This window comes from Canis lupus, chromosome 27, assembly GCF_048164855.1.
Source record: "Canis lupus baileyi chromosome 27, mCanLup2.hap1, whole genome shotgun sequence".
In the NCBI taxonomy this organism is placed as follows: domain Eukaryota; kingdom Metazoa; phylum Chordata; class Mammalia; order Carnivora; family Canidae; genus Canis; species Canis lupus.
The window spans coordinates 14,450,960-14,468,822 of NC_132864.1; the positions used below are offsets into that span (position 1 = coordinate 14,450,960).

The window sequence follows — 17,863 nt, forward strand, 5'->3', positions numbered from 1 at the left end:
GAGTCTATGTTCCACTGAGGCTTCCTCACTGCCCCAGAGTGTTGCTGCATAACAAACAACATAAAACTTAGTGGCTTAAAACAACACTTTTGTTCTGTGCAGGGCATCTCATATAGTTGCAGTCCTATGTTAGCAGGGTGTGGAATCATCCGAAAGCATCAGTACATATCCGAAAGCATATGTACTGAGTGGCTCTCCCATGTCTAGTTTGTTTGGCTTGGAAGCTGGGAACTGGAGGCATCTCTGTTCTCCATGTAGCTTCTTGAATTTCCTCACAGAAGGGTGGTCTCAGGATAGCCAGACCTTTGTATGGGGGCTGGCTTCCTTCACAGCAGACGTGGGACCGGATAGGAAGTGGAAGCTGCCAGCCTCAAGACCAAGACCCCAGAGCTGGCACAGTGTCACTTCCACTGCTGGATAAAGCCATCAGAACTGCCTAGATACAAGGGGAGGAGACATAACTCTCAGGGACAAGTGCCAAAGAATTTGTGGCCACTTTTTTTTTTAAGATTTTATTTATTTATTCATGAGAGAGAGAGAAAGAGGGGCAGAGACACAGGCAGAGAAAGAAGCAGGCTCCATGCAGGGAGCCTGATGTGGGACTTGATCCTAGGACTCTAGGATCACGCCCTGGGGTGAAGGCAGGTGCTAAACCGCTGAGTGTGGCCACTTTTAATCCTCCATCTTCTCCACCCAAAGGGTTGGTTCATAGTTGTACAATTTCCCAGCGTGTCTCAGAAGGAGCTTCTTTGCATTCATATAGCTCTTTGTGCATTAGCAAGAAAGTGCACACTCTCTAAGTTTCTTCTCCCGATGTCTCTGTGGAATAGCAGGTTGGATAGTAAGGCAGCTGAGGCACAGAGTTAAAGCCCTAGGATCATACAACTTCCCAGGGATGGAATTGAGGCATAGATCTGAATCTCTTGACTCTCAGTCCATGCTGAGGGATTCTAGTTTATTTGTTGGGTTGTTTAGTCTGCTCTCTGACAGATCTAGGGCTGCAGGAGAGGAAACACATCTCCCTTTGGTTGAAAATTTGGCCACAGATCTTTGCAGGTCAAGCTCAGGTGCAAACAAAGGGAACATTAACATGCTTGCTCAACCCTGTGCCATCAGTAAGGACTCCTGAAGCCACTGTACTGGCCTTCACTCTTGGGAAATTCTCTCCGGATCCTCCAGCGGCAGCAGCTGGGCAGGATGGCAAAGTCGGCTAGGTCCTGGGAGCCAAAGCGCCAGGTGGTGTAGCACCTGTAGGCACAGTGCCGCAGCCGGCTGTTGGAGTTTTCATCCAGCACCAGCAAGGGCTCCTGGTAGAGCAGGAGGAACTGCAGGACCTGTCGGGACAAGATGAGCTTCCTGAACGGCTCTGAGGTGGTAATGCAGGCACCAGCCTTTTTCCGACAGCACAGCTCTTCCAGGCATCGCTGGCTCTCGGGGAGCTGGGATGGGAGGCAGTGTCCACACTGGCACCAGTCTGGGCTGTTGCTGGATCTAGGGGTCACTTCTTCACTTAACAGCTGCATCTCCTCTGATTGTCCAGGAATAGGGGACAGGTCATGGAGAGACAGGGACAGCCTGGACAAGTCTGTGAATTCCATTGAGGGTCTCTGAAAAAGTCAAGTTTCCAAACCCATCAGCAGTGACCACCCCTAAGGTTCTAGGTTCTTTAATTTTGTTATTAACTTATAACATTACACTTTGTCACATAAATATAATAGCCATCATCTATTAAATTTATGTATCAAGAACGTGCTAGTGTTTTATAAACTCACCTTGTTTAGCCTTTGAAGAATCTCATGAGACATGTGTCCTTATCTCCCATTTTACAGATTTGAAAAGTGAAATTCAGACAAGCCAGGCTGCAAGGCAGGTATAACCTCTTCATGGAGACCTTCTTGCCCTGACCACCCGATCCAGGTGGTTCCCTTCCACCCAGATCACTCTCTTAGCACATCATGAGATTTCGTGTTCTTCACAGTACTTATCACTATCTGAAATGATCCCACTAATTGAATTGATATGTTCTCTTGATGATTCTTCTTCCACATGAAAGCAGGGGCCCTGTCTGCTTTGTTACTGCTATATCCCCAGTGCCTAGGACAGGAAGCAGCACATAGTGGACAGTAAATATTTGTTGACTTTGCTCTACTGCTTCCTTTTCCTCCAGCCTTCCTCTTTTAGTAAATCCATTTGTTATCCTCCAAGAGAAGGTTGCCATAATTGACATCATTTATATCTGTTCTTTGTAACAGAGACCTTCATTCACTGGACAAAGATGGAATCAGCACATTAAAATAAATAGTTCTTGTACATGAGCAATTACAGCAGTACTATTTTACAATAGCCAAAGGTTTGCACCCCAAATATCCATTAACAGATAAATGGATAAAAATGTTATGTTCAAAGACTGTACTTTCAGGGATCATTTCTATAGTTTGTTAACAATGTTATGTCCATATAGTGGAGTATTATTCAGCCAGAAAAAGGGGAACAATGTACTGACACCTGCTATGATATGAACCTTGAAGACATTAGGAAAAGTGGGAGAAGCCAGTCACAAAAAGGCAAATACTGTATGATTCCATTTATATGAAATGTCCCAAAATAGGCAATTCCATGCTGACAGGAAGAGTAATGTTTGCCAGGGACTAGGGGGAAGTGGGTGTGAGGAATGGCTGCTGAATGGATGCAGCATTTCCTTTTGGGTCAATGAAAAAGTTGTGGAACTAGATAGTGAGATAGCTGCACAGCATGTGGATAAACTTTTGAATTTTAAAGGTTTTATTTATTTAGGAGAGATACGGAGAGGTAGAGACATAGGCAGAGGGATAAGCAGTCTCCCTGTGGGGAGCTCAGTTTGGGACTCCATCCTGGGACTCCAGGATCACTCCCTGAGCCAAAGGCAAATACTCAACCACTGAGCCACCCAGGTGTCCCTGGATTTTGAATTTTAAATGTCACTGAACTGTACACTTTATAATGGTTAAAATGATAAATTTTATGTGTATTCTCTACCCTGCCAGCCTCTAGTTCACATTATATCCAAACCCAACATGGACATTACAAGAATGGAAAAATTCTGGCCAGTCTCTCTCAATAAGAGACATAAAAATCTATAATATTAGTGAGTCAAATCCAGCAATAAATACAAAGAGTAATATATTACATTCAAATTGATTCTACTGTAGGAATGCAAGGTTGGCTTAATATTTGAAAATCAGTTTGTGTAATTCACCACACCCATAGAGAAAAGAAAACTCATTGTTTTTTAAAAAGCAGAAAAAAGTATTATTTTAAAATTCAGTATTCATTTATGATAAAGATTCTTAGCAAACTAGAACAGGGGAGACTTTTCTTAATTCGATAAAGCATTCTTTAAAACCCTACAGCAAATATGATAGTGAAATGTGAAAGCTTTCTTCCTGAGATAGGGAATGAGACAAAAAGATGTTTGCTCTTACCATCAGCATTGTACCAGTGGTTCTAACAGGTGTAATAAACACCAGGAACTGGAAGAGGCAAGGAAGGATCCTCCCCTTGGGCTTTCAGACAGAGCCCTACCAACACCTTGACTTCTGACTTCCAGCCTCCAGAAGTGTATGAGAATGAATTTCTGTTGTTTTAAGCTACTTAGTTGTGGTGATTTATTATGGAAGCTGTAGAAATAATACAGTTAATAAAGATGTCCAGCAATCAGAGCTGCTGAGGAGAGTGGGAATTAAAACACCCCCTTTAGAGGATGGTTTGGTAGTATCATATGCCTGCCTTCCGACCCAGCAGGTCCACTTGTAGGCACCATATGTTTACCATGGCGGCATTTCTGCATGAGCTCCAAACTGGAAACTACCAAATGTCTATCAACAATGGAAGGGATAAATATATTGGATGTTTATAAAGTGGAAATTATACAACAATGGAATGAACTATTGCTATATGCAGTGTCATAGATGACTCACAAAAACAATGTTGAGTGAAAGAAGCCAGACATTTCACAGAGTATATGCTGAGTGAGTACATATGGGATTCAAATTTTATAAAATTCTGGAAGATATAAAACTAACCTTTGGGTACAGAATAATGATGACATTTAAGGGAAGGTAGTGGGTGGAGACATGAAAAAGGCTTTTACTAATATTCTGGGTTACATGTACTTAATGTGTTAAAATTGCAATTTATACAAATCTGTAGCTATATTTATATTTAATAGTAACTTTTCTTTAAAAAAAATCAAATGTTTTAACTTACTGGGACTTCTTCACCTTCGACATCTTGTAGACGTCTCCGAAGCAGCTGTTGGTCCACCATCCTAATGTGGGCTTCATCCACAAAGGACACATATTTTAATGTCTAAGAAAAGACAGTTAAAATTTTTACCCATTTTTGTACAGAATTATCCACAATGACATTCCTGAACATATCTAAAGGCAAGTGTTATTCCTATTTACCAAATGACAAACTGTTAGAGAAGCTGACCAAAAACTCTTGCTGGCCGAGGATGAATGATTTCTGAGTCCAAAGGTAAATCAGTAGTGGAACTCGATGTACCTTAATATGTGAGCTCAGAGTCTCCATAGCTTGCTGCCTGATGTTTTTAGGTCTTCCACATGCTATGTCAAACCCTTTCTTGTATCTCCTCAATTTGAGTTACTCTTGATTGAGTATCCCCAGAAAATGTGACTATTGCAACTTAAATTATCTATATTTTTGTTGACTTTCATCCCATCTTGGGCTTTTATTTTTAGTTGCAAAATGGTAATTATTTTTAGTTGCAAAAATGCACTTTTATTTCATATTGTAGAATACGTGTACAGTGATCAGTGAACCGTGCATTCAGCTGCTGGGAAAAGGACAGTCATATTCTTATGAGGGAAAGACAGAGAAAGCCTCTTTGTTGTTTTAAGCACTGGAGATTTCTCCTTGATTGGGAGAAATTGTGGAATCAAGGATAGGAGACCTGCTTGGTAGAACCCAAATTAAATCAAAACAATGCAAATGAGCTAAAATTCTATTTGACTAGTCCTTCATCCTAGGCTCCTTTGCAGAAGGAATCGTTGTTGTCACTTTTGTGTGTGTCCAGTGCCTTTTTGTATACATGTTATCCTCCCTATACACATTCATGCATGTGTATAAGTGTAGAAAATATATAGAATATATAAAATATCTAGAATATATGTGTGTATTTGTGTGTATATATGTACACATTTACATATAGAAAATATGTGAGATTAGTTCATATGTGTAGTTGTCTTTTAACCTATCTATCATAGGGATCCCTAGGTGGCTTAGTGGTTTTGTGCCTGCCTTTGGCCCAGGGTGTGATCCTGGAGTCCCAGGATCAAGTCCCACGTCGGGATCCCTGCATGGAGCCTGCCTCTCCCTCTGCCTGTGTCTCTGCCTCTCTCTCTCTGTGTGTCTCTCATGAATAAATAAAAATCTTAAAAAAAACCCTATCATATCATATATATTATTCTATAGTTTGCTTTTTTCCTTTCAACAACACATTTTGGATATTTGTTCATGCCAGTACCTCTAACATATCAGTTATTAAGATGGATTCTGAAACCAGCCTGTCTGAATTAGAATTGTAGCTCTTCCATCTACTAGCTATATGACTCTGGGCAAACTATTTACCCCTTCTTACACATCAATTGTCTCATCTTTAGAAAGATATTAGCGTATATTTATAGGGTTGTCCTGAAAATTCAATGAATTAATATATAGAAAGCACTTTGAAGAGTTCCATAAATGTTTGCTCTTATTATTATCCACATCATTCTTTTAAACTGGTGCTTGGCACTCCTTGCTATGGACTGGTCATAGTTTCTCTCACCATCCACCTGTTGGACATTTGGCTGGATATTCTTTCTTCACTGTTACTAAAGACAGTGCTTAGGTGGATTTAGTTACATGGCACTACTGGGGCACTTAAGTGAGTGTTACTTGCGGGTTGGCACGGAGAAGCGGAAATGCCAGGCTGTAAAGCATATCCCACCTAAGTATTATTAGATACTGCCAAATTGTCTCCAAAGTCACTATACTATTTTTTTTGGCTGCACCAATTTAATAAATCTGAAAAAACTGACAAGTCCTAGAACATAAAAATTCATTCTCCCTCTTTCTGGCCTCTTCATTTTGTTTCTCTTCTTCCCTAAGACCAAAGGATTCATCTGAGAGATGGTGGATCAGGGTAGAGTCCAGAGACTTGTCTACTATGGGATGACACCTGTGATTTTGGCCTTATTTTTGCATAAAATACACCTGACTCTCCGGGTATTTTGGCACCTACTGATTCAGTGAGCCTTACCGGCTTTGGCTCCACAATGGTCTCACACTTCTTCTTGTAGTAGTATTCATTGACTGCACAGTATTCACAGCACTTGAAACAGGGATAAATGTGGGATCGACAGCATTTACTTGAGTAAGTGTTGATGAGAAAGTCAATGAACAGAGTGGCCTAGGAAGAACCCAGATCAGTGCGAGTTAGTGAGATTTCTTTTCTTCTTCTTCTTCTTCTTTTTTTTTTTTTTTTTTTTGCCAAATCACTTTCCTAAAGTGTAGGAAAGAGAACCCCTTACCAAACCAAAGTAGGAGAGGGTTGAGCCAATGTACACGACCAACTGGATAATGTCAAATTTTCCTCCCTGAAAACAAAATGGTAAAAATTACTTAGTTGACATTCAGAGCAATGGCCTTTTGCTCTACCATGTAATTGTCAGCTCCAGCAGATGAGAGAGTCCATGGCCATGACTTCAATAGATCATGCAAGGTGTTTATGGCAACAGATGCTGCAGACTGAAAATAGGAATCCCATTCATCCTATTTCTGCCTTCTGGGATCCGCTCGAAAACATGAATGTGTTAAACAAAGAAGCACTAGAACCCATACACTGAGTTTGTTGTTTTCCCATACAAGGTGAGAATTTCGGGCAAGTTTTCCCTAAAAGTGGTTTGAGATTACCTTGGAAGCAGAGGGAAAGAATATCTGCACACTCTTCCCTTAGGTGTCCTCGTGGTTTTTCTTCTCAAAGATCTTTCCATCCTCTCAGCTTCTATCTCATCGACTCTTGTGTTGCTTACCACCATATGACATAACATATGATGTAAATAATACAGTTTTGGACAAGGCATTTTGGGCATCTACAGATTTTTGCATGCCCAGAATACCCTCCCTCCTTCTTGTGGAAACAACACCCAGTTTTCCTTCAGAAAACCATATCTGTCCATGCTTGGTCCAAATAGTTTGAGGGAAAGGGGCTGGGTCAGGGCAGGTCCAAGGCCACTGACATTATGGTGTGACCTAAACATAGTGATTAGCACAGGGCATGGGGCCCATGTTGGGCCAGTCAGAGCCAATGGTATCTGCCTGAATTATTTGCCAAACCTTTTATAGCAAAGAGATGTTCTTGTTTTATTGAGATTGCTGGACTGGTAAAGGTATAAGGAGCTGCCTGAAATCACAATGTAGACACAGCCAGCCAGGATGATGCCAAAATAGAGGAGAACAGACGTAAGAAATGAAGGGAAGAAGATTCTTAAGGATGTTGTTTGAATATCCAGCCATGCCCAAAGCCTGAAACTGCCCCTGGATTTTTCAGTTATGTGAAATTAAAAAAAAACAAAAACAAAAACAAAAACAAAACCAAAAAAACAAAAACAACTTTTTTCCCCCTAAGCCAATTTGCATTGGATTCTTTTACTTACAAAGTGTTTTGCAAAAGGATTTCTTACTTTCTCTCTTTTTTAAGCATCGGAGTATTTTTAAAGTTGAATATTCAGTGTTTTTCCCCAATCCCACTCTTGTACTCATCAGTTGACTTCATCTTGGACAGGACCCCAAGGACATTTCTTCCCCCTCTTATCCCACATGTGAGATGCACAGTGCCAGCTAATGACTATGACTGAAACATGTACCCTTTGAGGCACTACAGCAATAATTAGGACACAGTCGCAGGAATGGAGGTGCCAGTGGCTGGGAGCAGAGACTTACGGTGCCAAAAACCAGGATGTCAAAACGGATCCCAAAGACTTTTATCAGAGTCCGTTTTTCAACGTTGTTTTCCTTATAGTACTTGGCGTATCTGTAGGAGGAGAAGGATCCATGTTTAAAAGATCTGTGTGAACATGCTGGTATTTCATGAAAGGAAAACCCAAAACAGGAGCCGAGCTAGTCTTACTTGTTTATCTTCTAGTTCTGCTGCAGTTGGCAGAGGGAAGAACATTATTCAAACCCACAAATTACTCTCTTGGAACCAAAGCACCACTTCCCACATTGCCTCCTCTTCTTCCACCATCACAGAGTGGTACAAAATCTCCTTTCCATTTAAGATGAAAATGAACAATTTTTAATGAGTACAGTATTAACAATAAGAGAAATTTAAAAAAATAGTCTCAAGCAAATCTGATTATTTCTTAAGAGGGTTTGGCTTCTAGAACAAAGTGGGGTGGGGATCTTGGCTACTAATTGGTGGATAGGGGCTAGGTGCCCCTCAGCAATCTGTTCTAATTGTATTTTCTTAGATTCCGTATTTGTCTGTGTGCATCTATTACAACAGGGCCAAACTAACAGCCATAATTGTTTATATCTTCCTTGTGATCCAGCTTTTGCAAGAGCCTGAAAATCATGTTAAAGACCCTCTGCTGATCCTGAATCCATATCTCCAACCACCTTCACTTCTACCCTCACACATGGAGCCACTATTTCCCCTGCACCAGGTCACCCAAGGCCAGGTACCCAAAGCTAGCACCTGTAGCCCAGAGCCTGCTCACATTACTCAAGCAGGCTAATTCTAAGGTGTTGCCCCGCTCTGCCTTGCCTGTCCCATGGAAAACACAATGAAGGTTCTGGGCCATGCTTTCCCTTGATCATTCCATCTCCTGACCAAACCTGGTGCTTCCCCTGTGGCCTTGTGTGGCATGGTGTGCCCCTCCTCTTGGGAAATATAATAAAGTTCTTTCAGTGGCAGTGACCTCTCTGTATCATTTCTTTTTTTTCTCTCTCTTTTTTTTTTCTGTATCATTTCTTAGGTATATTTATAAATTAAGACTCAGGCACAAATCACAACCACCCCAAATGCGTAGCTCTCACCAGTGTTGCAGTCAGGAAAAGCAGAATGTTTTGTTTTCATGGAAAATTAGGAAGGCTTAAACCACATGCGTCACAAAACTTTTAAATCTGTCCCTCTTACCACCTTTTGGAGGTTGTTTTTAGGTAAGATATTTTCTGAGTTACTAATTCACAGTCTATTTACAGGTGTGGAGAGAGAAGGAAACAGAAGGCAGATGCTCTGTCAGAATACAGTACAGAGTATTTGAAACTCCTGTTTTTTGACTCTCAAAATGTGTTGAGCACCAATTTCTGGCCAGAGGGGTTTTGATTTCTTTGTTTCTGATGGTTCTCATCCCATGACAGTTCTTTCTTCTGCTGCTCTACCAAGTGATTTATTTTTTAAAACACAAAGCAAAGCAAAGGGTCTTGGTACAGTGGTTCTTGAACTAAGGATAAGAATCACTTGGGAAATGTGTTCAAGGGTAGATTCCTAGGCCTCACCCAGAGCGTGGTTTCAGAAAGTTTGAGATGTTTCTAGAAAGGTGCTAGGTGGATCTGGTGCACGAGGTCAGTGGTCCACACTGAGAAACACTAGGGCCGGAGCAGGCTGTTTTCTGCACACTGTAATGGCTTGAATAATGGCCACCCAAGAAGGTAGGTCCAAGGGCCAAACCCCTGTACCTGTGAATGTGACCTTATTTGGAATAGGGTCTTTGCAGATGTGATTAAGGACCTTAAGATGAGATCATCCTGGATTTAGGGTGAAACCAATGACTGATATCTTTATAAAAAAGAGAGGAGAGTTGAAACAGAAACACAGAGGAGAAACCCGCATAAAGATGGATACAGATATTAGCGTGATGCAGCCTCAAGTCAAGGAACACAGAGAGTCGCAGGGAGCTGGGAGAAGCAAGGAAGGATCCTCCCCTCGAGACTTCAGGGAGTGTGTCCCTGCTGACTGCTTGATTTTAGACTTCTGTCACCCAGAACTGTGAGAAAATACACTTCTATTGTTTTGAACCACCAAGTTTATAGTCATTTGTTATAGCAGGCACAGGAAACTAACACATGCATATGCCCATTCTGAACCAGAGAGGTGCATCAGGCATGCACTGAGGGTCTGCCCTACTTTATATGTGCTGTAAATAAACCGAATCACATGTTCACTGAATAAGGACCTTTGGGCATTGATCTTTTGTTAAAGGACAAAATTCTGTGATGTGATCAACTTCTTCAACTTCCTATGTTTCAGGAAGTTATATTTTTTCATAAAACTCATATGCAATTCTCTTCTCATTTTTTGTGGCTGTTTGAAAATAACCTATCCAGTTATCCATCAGAACTTGGAACTTTATTTCTGGCCAAAGATTTCTTCTGGCATTCATTCCAGACAACAAATGCTCTAACATTTTGTTCTAAAAGAATACTAACATCATAACCACCTCAGTTCTTTAGAAAGCACAGATCTCTCCAGGAGCTGATGTTCTTAGGCTTACCTCAAAGACTCAAAGGATATATGCTAACATCTGTTTGGGACATTGCCCTGCATGCTTCTGCAGAACACTAAAAACAAAACAAAACAAAACAAAACAAAAAACAAAACGCAAACATCCTGCAAAGGCAGTCAGAGGACCACTGATCAAATCATCTCTTGTTGCTAATGGCCCTAAGTCTGTTCAGTGGAACAGCAGGGGATATCAAAACATCTAAACTAGGAGCTGCTTCAGGGCCCTGGATGAAACTCCACTGACTTAGAGGAGGCAAAAAACATCTTGTGTCTTGATCTCAGCTGACCTTTTTTTTTTTTTTTTAAAGATTTAATTCATTTATTCATGAGAGACAGAGAGAGAGAGAGAGAGAGAGAGAGAGAGAGGCACAGACACAGGCAGAGGGAGAAACAGGCTCCATTCCATGCAGGGAGCCTGACATCAGCTGGCCTTTAGTCAAGGGTCTCAAACTCAAATGCCTATAGGGGTGAGGCAGATGATGGAATGAATATTGCAGGCCAGCTATAAGGCAATAGGGAGTGGTAGGGACAGTGGAAAACAACAACAAAAAAATCACATGCCCTTTCTAAAGGGAACCACTGTCACTCATCTCCAACAGAGTGCTGCTGTGTGAAATATGAACCTAGAGTTGTCAAATGGTTTAGTTTTTTTCCCCCAATACTCAAAATTTTTGAGAAAAGTAGGAAGTCCAGATTTTTATGTAGAATGTCTCAACTTTTAAAACATTGTATAAGCAAAAAATAAGTAAAGAAAAATAAAGACACAGTTTGGAGGCTTCCTGCCACTTTATGATGCTGCTTTAGGTAAAATGTAGAGACCCATTTGCTTGAGCAGACCCCTCCAGAAGTCAATAGGAATGCTAGCAGAAGTGTTAGGAAGCAATGAATGTGTGTGTGCATGCACATGTGCACTTTTGCCTACACTTGCATGTACAGATTAAGTAGATGCCATATTGTATTCACTGCCCCAGGAAACTGGCAACCTCATCATAGAGACAAAATGTAGTCAGGTGAAACATCTAAGAAGAAAGTATGTTTGGGGTACTAAATGATAGAGTCTAGACTAGTGCTTCTCAAACTTCAATGTGCACATGAATCTTCTGGGAATCTAGTTAAAATGGAGATTTTGATTCAGTTCATCAAGAGTGGGGCCTGAGACTATAATAAGCTCCCAGGTAAGGCCATGCTGCTGGTTCCAGGACTACACTTTGAGTATTGAGGTTCTAGATCAGTGGTTCTCACACCTGAGAGGCTCTTACCTGGAGGGCTTGTGAAGACAATCCACAACATGTCTGATTCAGTAGGTCCAAGGCAGAGCCTGCAAATTTGGATTTCTAACACATTCCCAGCATGCTGATGCTGGGAATTGTACTTTGAGAACCCCTGGTCTAGACTGTTAATACTACAAGTATTTAGAGAAACTACAAACTTTTGCAGGGCTATTCCCCTAACATGGGCTCCAGTCTGTGCAGTTTCTCTTCCTAACTAGGAAAGCACAAGCCTCACAAAAGCATATAATATCTGCAGGGGTCCTACCCTGCTCTTGGAGAGGCGTTCTCTGGTCTCTCCCCTACCCCTACCCCTGTTCCGCCCTAACCCTGCAGCACAGTATCTTGTTTGATTTTCTTCACAGCATTTATCATTCATTATCTGAAATGGTCTTACTAGGATTATTTGCTCTATTAAGGTATAGTTTACATAAAACATGTATTACATAAAATAAGTCCTCCAAAAGTTGAGTTCAATGAATTTTGACAGATAAATACACTGTATAACCTATATCCCTATCAAGATCTAGAACATTCCATGGCCTCAGAGAATCTCCTGTGCTCCTTTCTAATCAGTACCTATTTTGCCTCTCCCATCTCCTACTCCCCAGACCAGCACCCACTGTTGTCTTTTATCATCACAGAAAAGCTGTCTTGCTTGTTCTTGTACTTCATATAAATGGCACCATACAGTATGGCTTCTTTTACTCCACATAATGTCGGTAGGATACCTCTGTGTTGTTGCATGTGTGAGCATATTGTTCCTTCTTTGTGTATACTAATTAGTGCTTTATTGTATAAATATATACCACAATTTACTTCTCTAATCACCTATTGGACATTTAGGTTGTTTCTGGGTTTTGGTAATTATGGCAAAGGCTGTTGTGAACATTCATATACAAATCTTGGTATGAACTTTTGTTTCCTTTCTAAGAGTGGGGTTTCTGGATTATAGGATAGATGTATGTTTAACTTCATAAAAAATTTTCCAGCAGTTCTCTACCATGGTTGTACCATCTTACGCTACCACCTGGGAAAAGGGAGAGTTCCAGTTGCTTCTCCTCCTTGTCAGCACTTGGAATTGCCAGCCTTTTAAAAAGTTTTACCTATTCTGGGGGGGTATATGTAGGTGTTTCTCATTGTGGTTTACATTTGCATTTCCTTGATGACTAATGATGTTGCCTTGTTGGAGTTTTTAATTTACTTATATTTTTGTCTTATGTTATAATTACTAATATTCATGTCCTATTACAACATAAGCTAAGTAGTAACTTTGTCTATTTTGTTTACCAATATATACCCACTGGCACAACAAGATTTTTTCTTCAACATGTATTTGATGAATGAATAAATAAGTAGTGTCAATATCAATTACCTACTGGCTTCATAGGCAAAATGGTTGAATAGCCATTATTCTAGGGATGTAGTTGACAACTCTTTCTGAAAAGGGAACAGCATAAGCCTACTTTGTGTCTGGAACGAGGGTGCAAAATGGTCAGCCATAATTACAGTCGCTGAAACCTGCCTGGTAGCTGCAAGCAATGAGAGGTCATGGAGCCTTGAACTCTAGGGACAAGTTAGTGCTGGGACAGAGTTGTAGGAACAGGCTGAAAAAATGATCTAGACAGAGGAGGTAACACGGACATCAAGTTAGGACCTCACAGGATCAGTACTGGGGGAAACATTAGGAGCAGACGGGTGAACTGTGCTAAGGGTCAAAACAAGAGCAGGTCAGCACCAAACCCACTCCAGTCAATTTAAATGGTGAAAATGGACCAGGAATCTAGTCAATTCTTATAGGGTTGAAGTCCAGAAGTAAGAAGCATACAAGATAAACTACAAAGAACCCAAAAAGTCAGACAAGACTGCAGGTGTGGAAGCAATGTGGCATCAGGAGTCTTGAAGATATTCTTACCAAAAGGATTTCCAATCAAGGTGGCAGCCTGAGCATTAAGCCCACCACCTCCCACCATACACAAAGAAATGCAAGATAAAACATTCTTTAAAAGTCATATCAAAAAAAAAAGTCGTATCAATGTATTAGTGAGCTCAAAACAAGGAAAGACATTTTCTAGGTGCTAGAGATGAGTGGGGAGTGGGAACTGGAGCCATGTTTGGAGTCTGAAGTCTGTCCCCTAGTAGGACCCCAATCAGATCTGTATCTGAGGAGCTAGAATCTTAAACTTCTAGGGAAGGGAGCAGAGGTTGCAGAAGTCCTACACAGAGAGGGAGCAGGGATAGGATGCTTTCAGCAGAGTGAAAACATCTAGCACCCAGAAATTAAACCAAAAACTGGTTGATAATTGATAGATACCATACAGGCCTGCAGACTACAAAATTACATAATCACCCCAGAGGAATGCCTCTGCATTCATGGCATACACAGAACTTTGCACAAGGCCTTTCCTGCTGAAACTCACCAACAAATACTTTAAAGCCTCGGAAGAAGAAATCCCACACATGTTACTATAGATAATGGGTCAGTGTGAAAGAGTATGTTATACAGTAGAATAGACAGAAGGAATAGGATCCATAAGTTAAGAATGGACCTCACTGAAACAGGAATAGTTGGCTTTGAGAAAGAACTGAATATAAACTTGAGAGATGAAAAATATAGCCATAGAAAAAAATTAAAAACCTGAAAGTATCTGATAAAATGTTAATCACCTTTGATCCAGTAATTCTACTTCTAAAAATTTATCCTAAGGAAACAATCTGAAATTCGAAGATTTATGTACAAAAATGTGCAGTGTAGGATTATTTGTAATAGAAAAGCTGGAAGCACTCCAAATGTCTAGTAATGGAGGAAAAGGCAAGAAAACCATGCAATGAAAGGAAAAGTTGTGGGTTTGGGCGTCAGAGTGACCTAGGTTAGCTGGAGTTATGGAACTACTGTTAGCTGTGGGTCCAGGGCAAATCATTCAAAACATTCACCTTTCTCAGCTTACCTGGGAACACTAATATCCACCTTCCAGGGTTGATGTGTGGTGATGACATTGAGGTTCTGGTATAAAAAAGACCCACCCTAGATTGTGCCTCTTTTTATCATTATGCTTGCACAATAGGGTCATTTAACGTGATGGTTGCAAGGAATTCTGAGTGACCCAGGGATTGGCAAAACAAACACACACTATACCAGGTTATAAGTGTGATATGATCTCACAGAAGCCTCATTAAAGAATCAGTTAAAGGAAGGAAAATTTACCAGTTATCTTTGACTATCTCAGGCTTGAGGAATTATGGGTGATTTATATACTCTCCTCTCTTGCTCTTCTCTGTTTCCCCAGTTTTGTTTCTGTTTTACAAAGAGTGTGCATCACTTTAAGAATTAAAAAGAAAAAAATGCATACAAAAATCCAGTCACCCTTAGTTCTTAGAAGAAGCCTTTTGCATTCATCTTGTTGCCTTGGGAACAAAAATTCATTCTCACTGACTGCTGGGGATGCAATTCAGTAGGGCCTGGAGGTTTCTGGGTGCTTACCTGAAGTTGTATCCAGGGTACAAGGACTCAGTGGTGGTGTTCTTGTCATCAAGGCGGCGGAAACTGTATTTTGGACGGCAATGATGGAACCAACTGTCTAAGTTGCAGTCCCAGTGGATCTCAATGCCCATGATCCCTCCCTGAAGAAGACAAGGAGATACAGTCTCTAAGTCCTGCTGCACGTGGGATGCAGCCACCAGACCTCTCCCTGCACAGGGATGATCAATAAGGGAAAGGTTTTCTCTTTAGAGGGGAACGCAGATTAAAGTTTCAGAGCCATGAGCTCAGTCCCATCTAACACACACAAGTGGCTGCAAATTCACTTCCCTGCTCCTCCTCCCATCCGAGACACACTGATAGATTTATTTTCCTAAAACACAGCTCCCATAATCTAACACCTGGAATGGCTCCCATTGAAGATTATACAGCTTGTTACACTGGAATTCAGGGCACCCCATCACATATCTTTTCTGCTTTCCCTCCCAACACTCCCCTAGAGAAAGCTCTTATTCCACACTGTCTACACTTTGCCCTAAACACACTTGGCATTTTCATTTCTTTTTTAAAAACAGCTTTATTAAGATATAATTCACATATAATTTGTGCAAGTGCATAAAAGTGTATAATTCAACAGTTTTTAGTATATTCATGTATACGTGTGACTGTCACCATAATAAATTTTACAACAGTTTCATTGCCTCCAATGGAAACCCTTAAACTTTTTGTCAGTGCCCCTTTGCCCCCACCCATCTCTCAGTGCTAAGCAACCACTAATTTACTTTCTGTCTCTATAGAGTTTCTTATTCTGAACTTTCCTATGAATGAAATCGTATAATGTGATCTTTTGTGACTGGCTTCTTTCACTTAGCATAATATTTATTTGTTTGTTTATTTATTTTAAGTGGGGCCTGAATTCACAACCCTGAGACCAAGACCTGAACGAGATCAAAAGTTGGATGCCTAACCTACTGAGCCACCCAGACACCCCTCACTTAGCATAATATTTTAAAAGTTCACCTATATCGTAGCCCCTATCAGTACTTTATTCCTTTTTATGGTGGAAGAATATTCCACTCTGTGGATAGACTACATTTGGTTTATCTATTTACCCTTTGATAGACATTTGGATTGTTTCTACCTTTTGGCTATTGTGAATAATGCTGTTGTGAACACTTACGTATGAGTTTTTGTGTGGACCTGTGGTGTTATTTCTCTTGGGAATATACTTAGAAGTGGAATTGCTGGGTACATATTGAACTTCTAGATCTCGGCCCCAGTCTTTTTTCTCCCATTGAAATATTTCTCCCACCATCTCTCTAGCTAAATCCTCATCACCCTCCAAGACTCAACTTACATCCTTCCTTATCCATTCAGCCACCCCTGTCTTCCTCAATTCAAAGTGATCTTTCTCTTCTCTGAACTTCTTTTTTTTTATTTTTTTTTATTTTTTTTATGATAGTCACAGAGAGAGAAAGAGACATAGGCAGAGGGAGAAGCAGGCTCCATGCACCGGGAGCTCGATGTGGGATTCGATCCCGGGTCTCCAGGATCGCGCCCTGGGCCAAAGGCAGGCGCCAAACCGCTGCGCCACCCAGGGATCCCCCTTCTCTGAACTTCTAACATATCTCTATTTGGTACTTCTTTCTTCCTACAAACATGTTTTGAGTGCTATCCTGTTTCACTGAGTCTTAGACACCATTGCTTATCAGACACATAATTTTCTTTTTATGTTCTCAGAAGGAAATGCTGCCAATTAGGCCATGAAATTCCATCAATCAAAAGCACTTTTTGACTTTAGAAATATTAAAGTGTGAAAAAAGTATGCCTTTGAATCAGTGAGAGATAGTATTTCAAGACAGGATAGTATTTCAAGCATCCCTAGATGCTAGGGATAAAAAGATGAGTAGCCAGCAGACTCTGACTTGGAGAAAGGGAAAATAATACAGAATAATCACAATTGTCCTTTATTGGCAATAAGCCATGTATGCTGCATATTACTGTGAATATCTGATGTTTCTATCACTCAGCATCTAGTTCTTCTGGTAAAAGTGCCTGGAATTTTCTTTGGGAAACATTTCTCCTATCTGAATTTTTTTTTAAAGATTTTATTTATTTATTCATGAGAGACACAGAGAGATAGAGAGAGAGGCAGAAACACAGGCAGAGGGAGAAGCAGGCTCCATGCAGGGAGCCGGATGTGGGACTCGATCCCAGGTCTCCAGGATCAGGCCTTGGGCTGAAGGCGGCGCTCAACCACGGAGCCACCCGGGCTGCCCCCATCTGAATGGTTTGAATGGGATTGTCCCCTCTTCCAGCTCCAGGAATGGCAACATGATCTGGGACTGGCCAGTAAGGACCATGTATCCCTCTGGACCTGGTGACTGGTTCAGGAATAGGTATGTGGTCCACAATAGACCAATCAGAGTCCTCTCTGAGACATTTTGCCAGAACCATTAAAAAAAGAAAAAAAAAAAAAAAGAAGTCCTCTATTGGTTGGGACCACTAGCTAGAGATTGTAACAATCTAGAGCAACATTGTCCAACAGAATCTTCTGCAATGATG

General features: G+C 40.9%; 1 protein-coding gene across 2 annotated transcripts in view; it reads right to left on the bottom strand.

The window, feature by feature from the left end:
• Nucleotides 1–485: 485 nt before the first annotated feature.
• The window catches only part of P2RX7 (purinergic receptor P2X 7), a 43,502-nt gene continuing 26,124 nt past the window's right edge, over nucleotides 486–17,863 (bottom strand). Inside the window, exons 8-13 of one of the 2 annotated variants that reach the window (XM_072802469.1) lie at nucleotides 15,302–15,441; nucleotides 7,987–8,077; nucleotides 6,576–6,641; nucleotides 6,305–6,454; nucleotides 4,246–4,347; nucleotides 486–1,334 (exon numbers count right to left, since the gene is read on the bottom strand). In XM_072802469.1, the coding sequence (XP_072658570.1) occupies nucleotides 1,113–1,334; nucleotides 4,246–4,347; nucleotides 6,305–6,454; nucleotides 6,576–6,641; nucleotides 7,987–8,077; nucleotides 15,302–15,441 (771 nt within the window). In that variant the 3' untranslated portion in view covers nucleotides 486–1,112. Of the gene's footprint in view, nucleotides 1,608–4,245; nucleotides 4,348–6,304; nucleotides 6,455–6,575; nucleotides 6,642–7,986; nucleotides 8,078–15,301; nucleotides 15,442–17,863 lie in introns of both variants that reach the window. The other variant, XM_072802468.1, reaches the window with a different exon arrangement.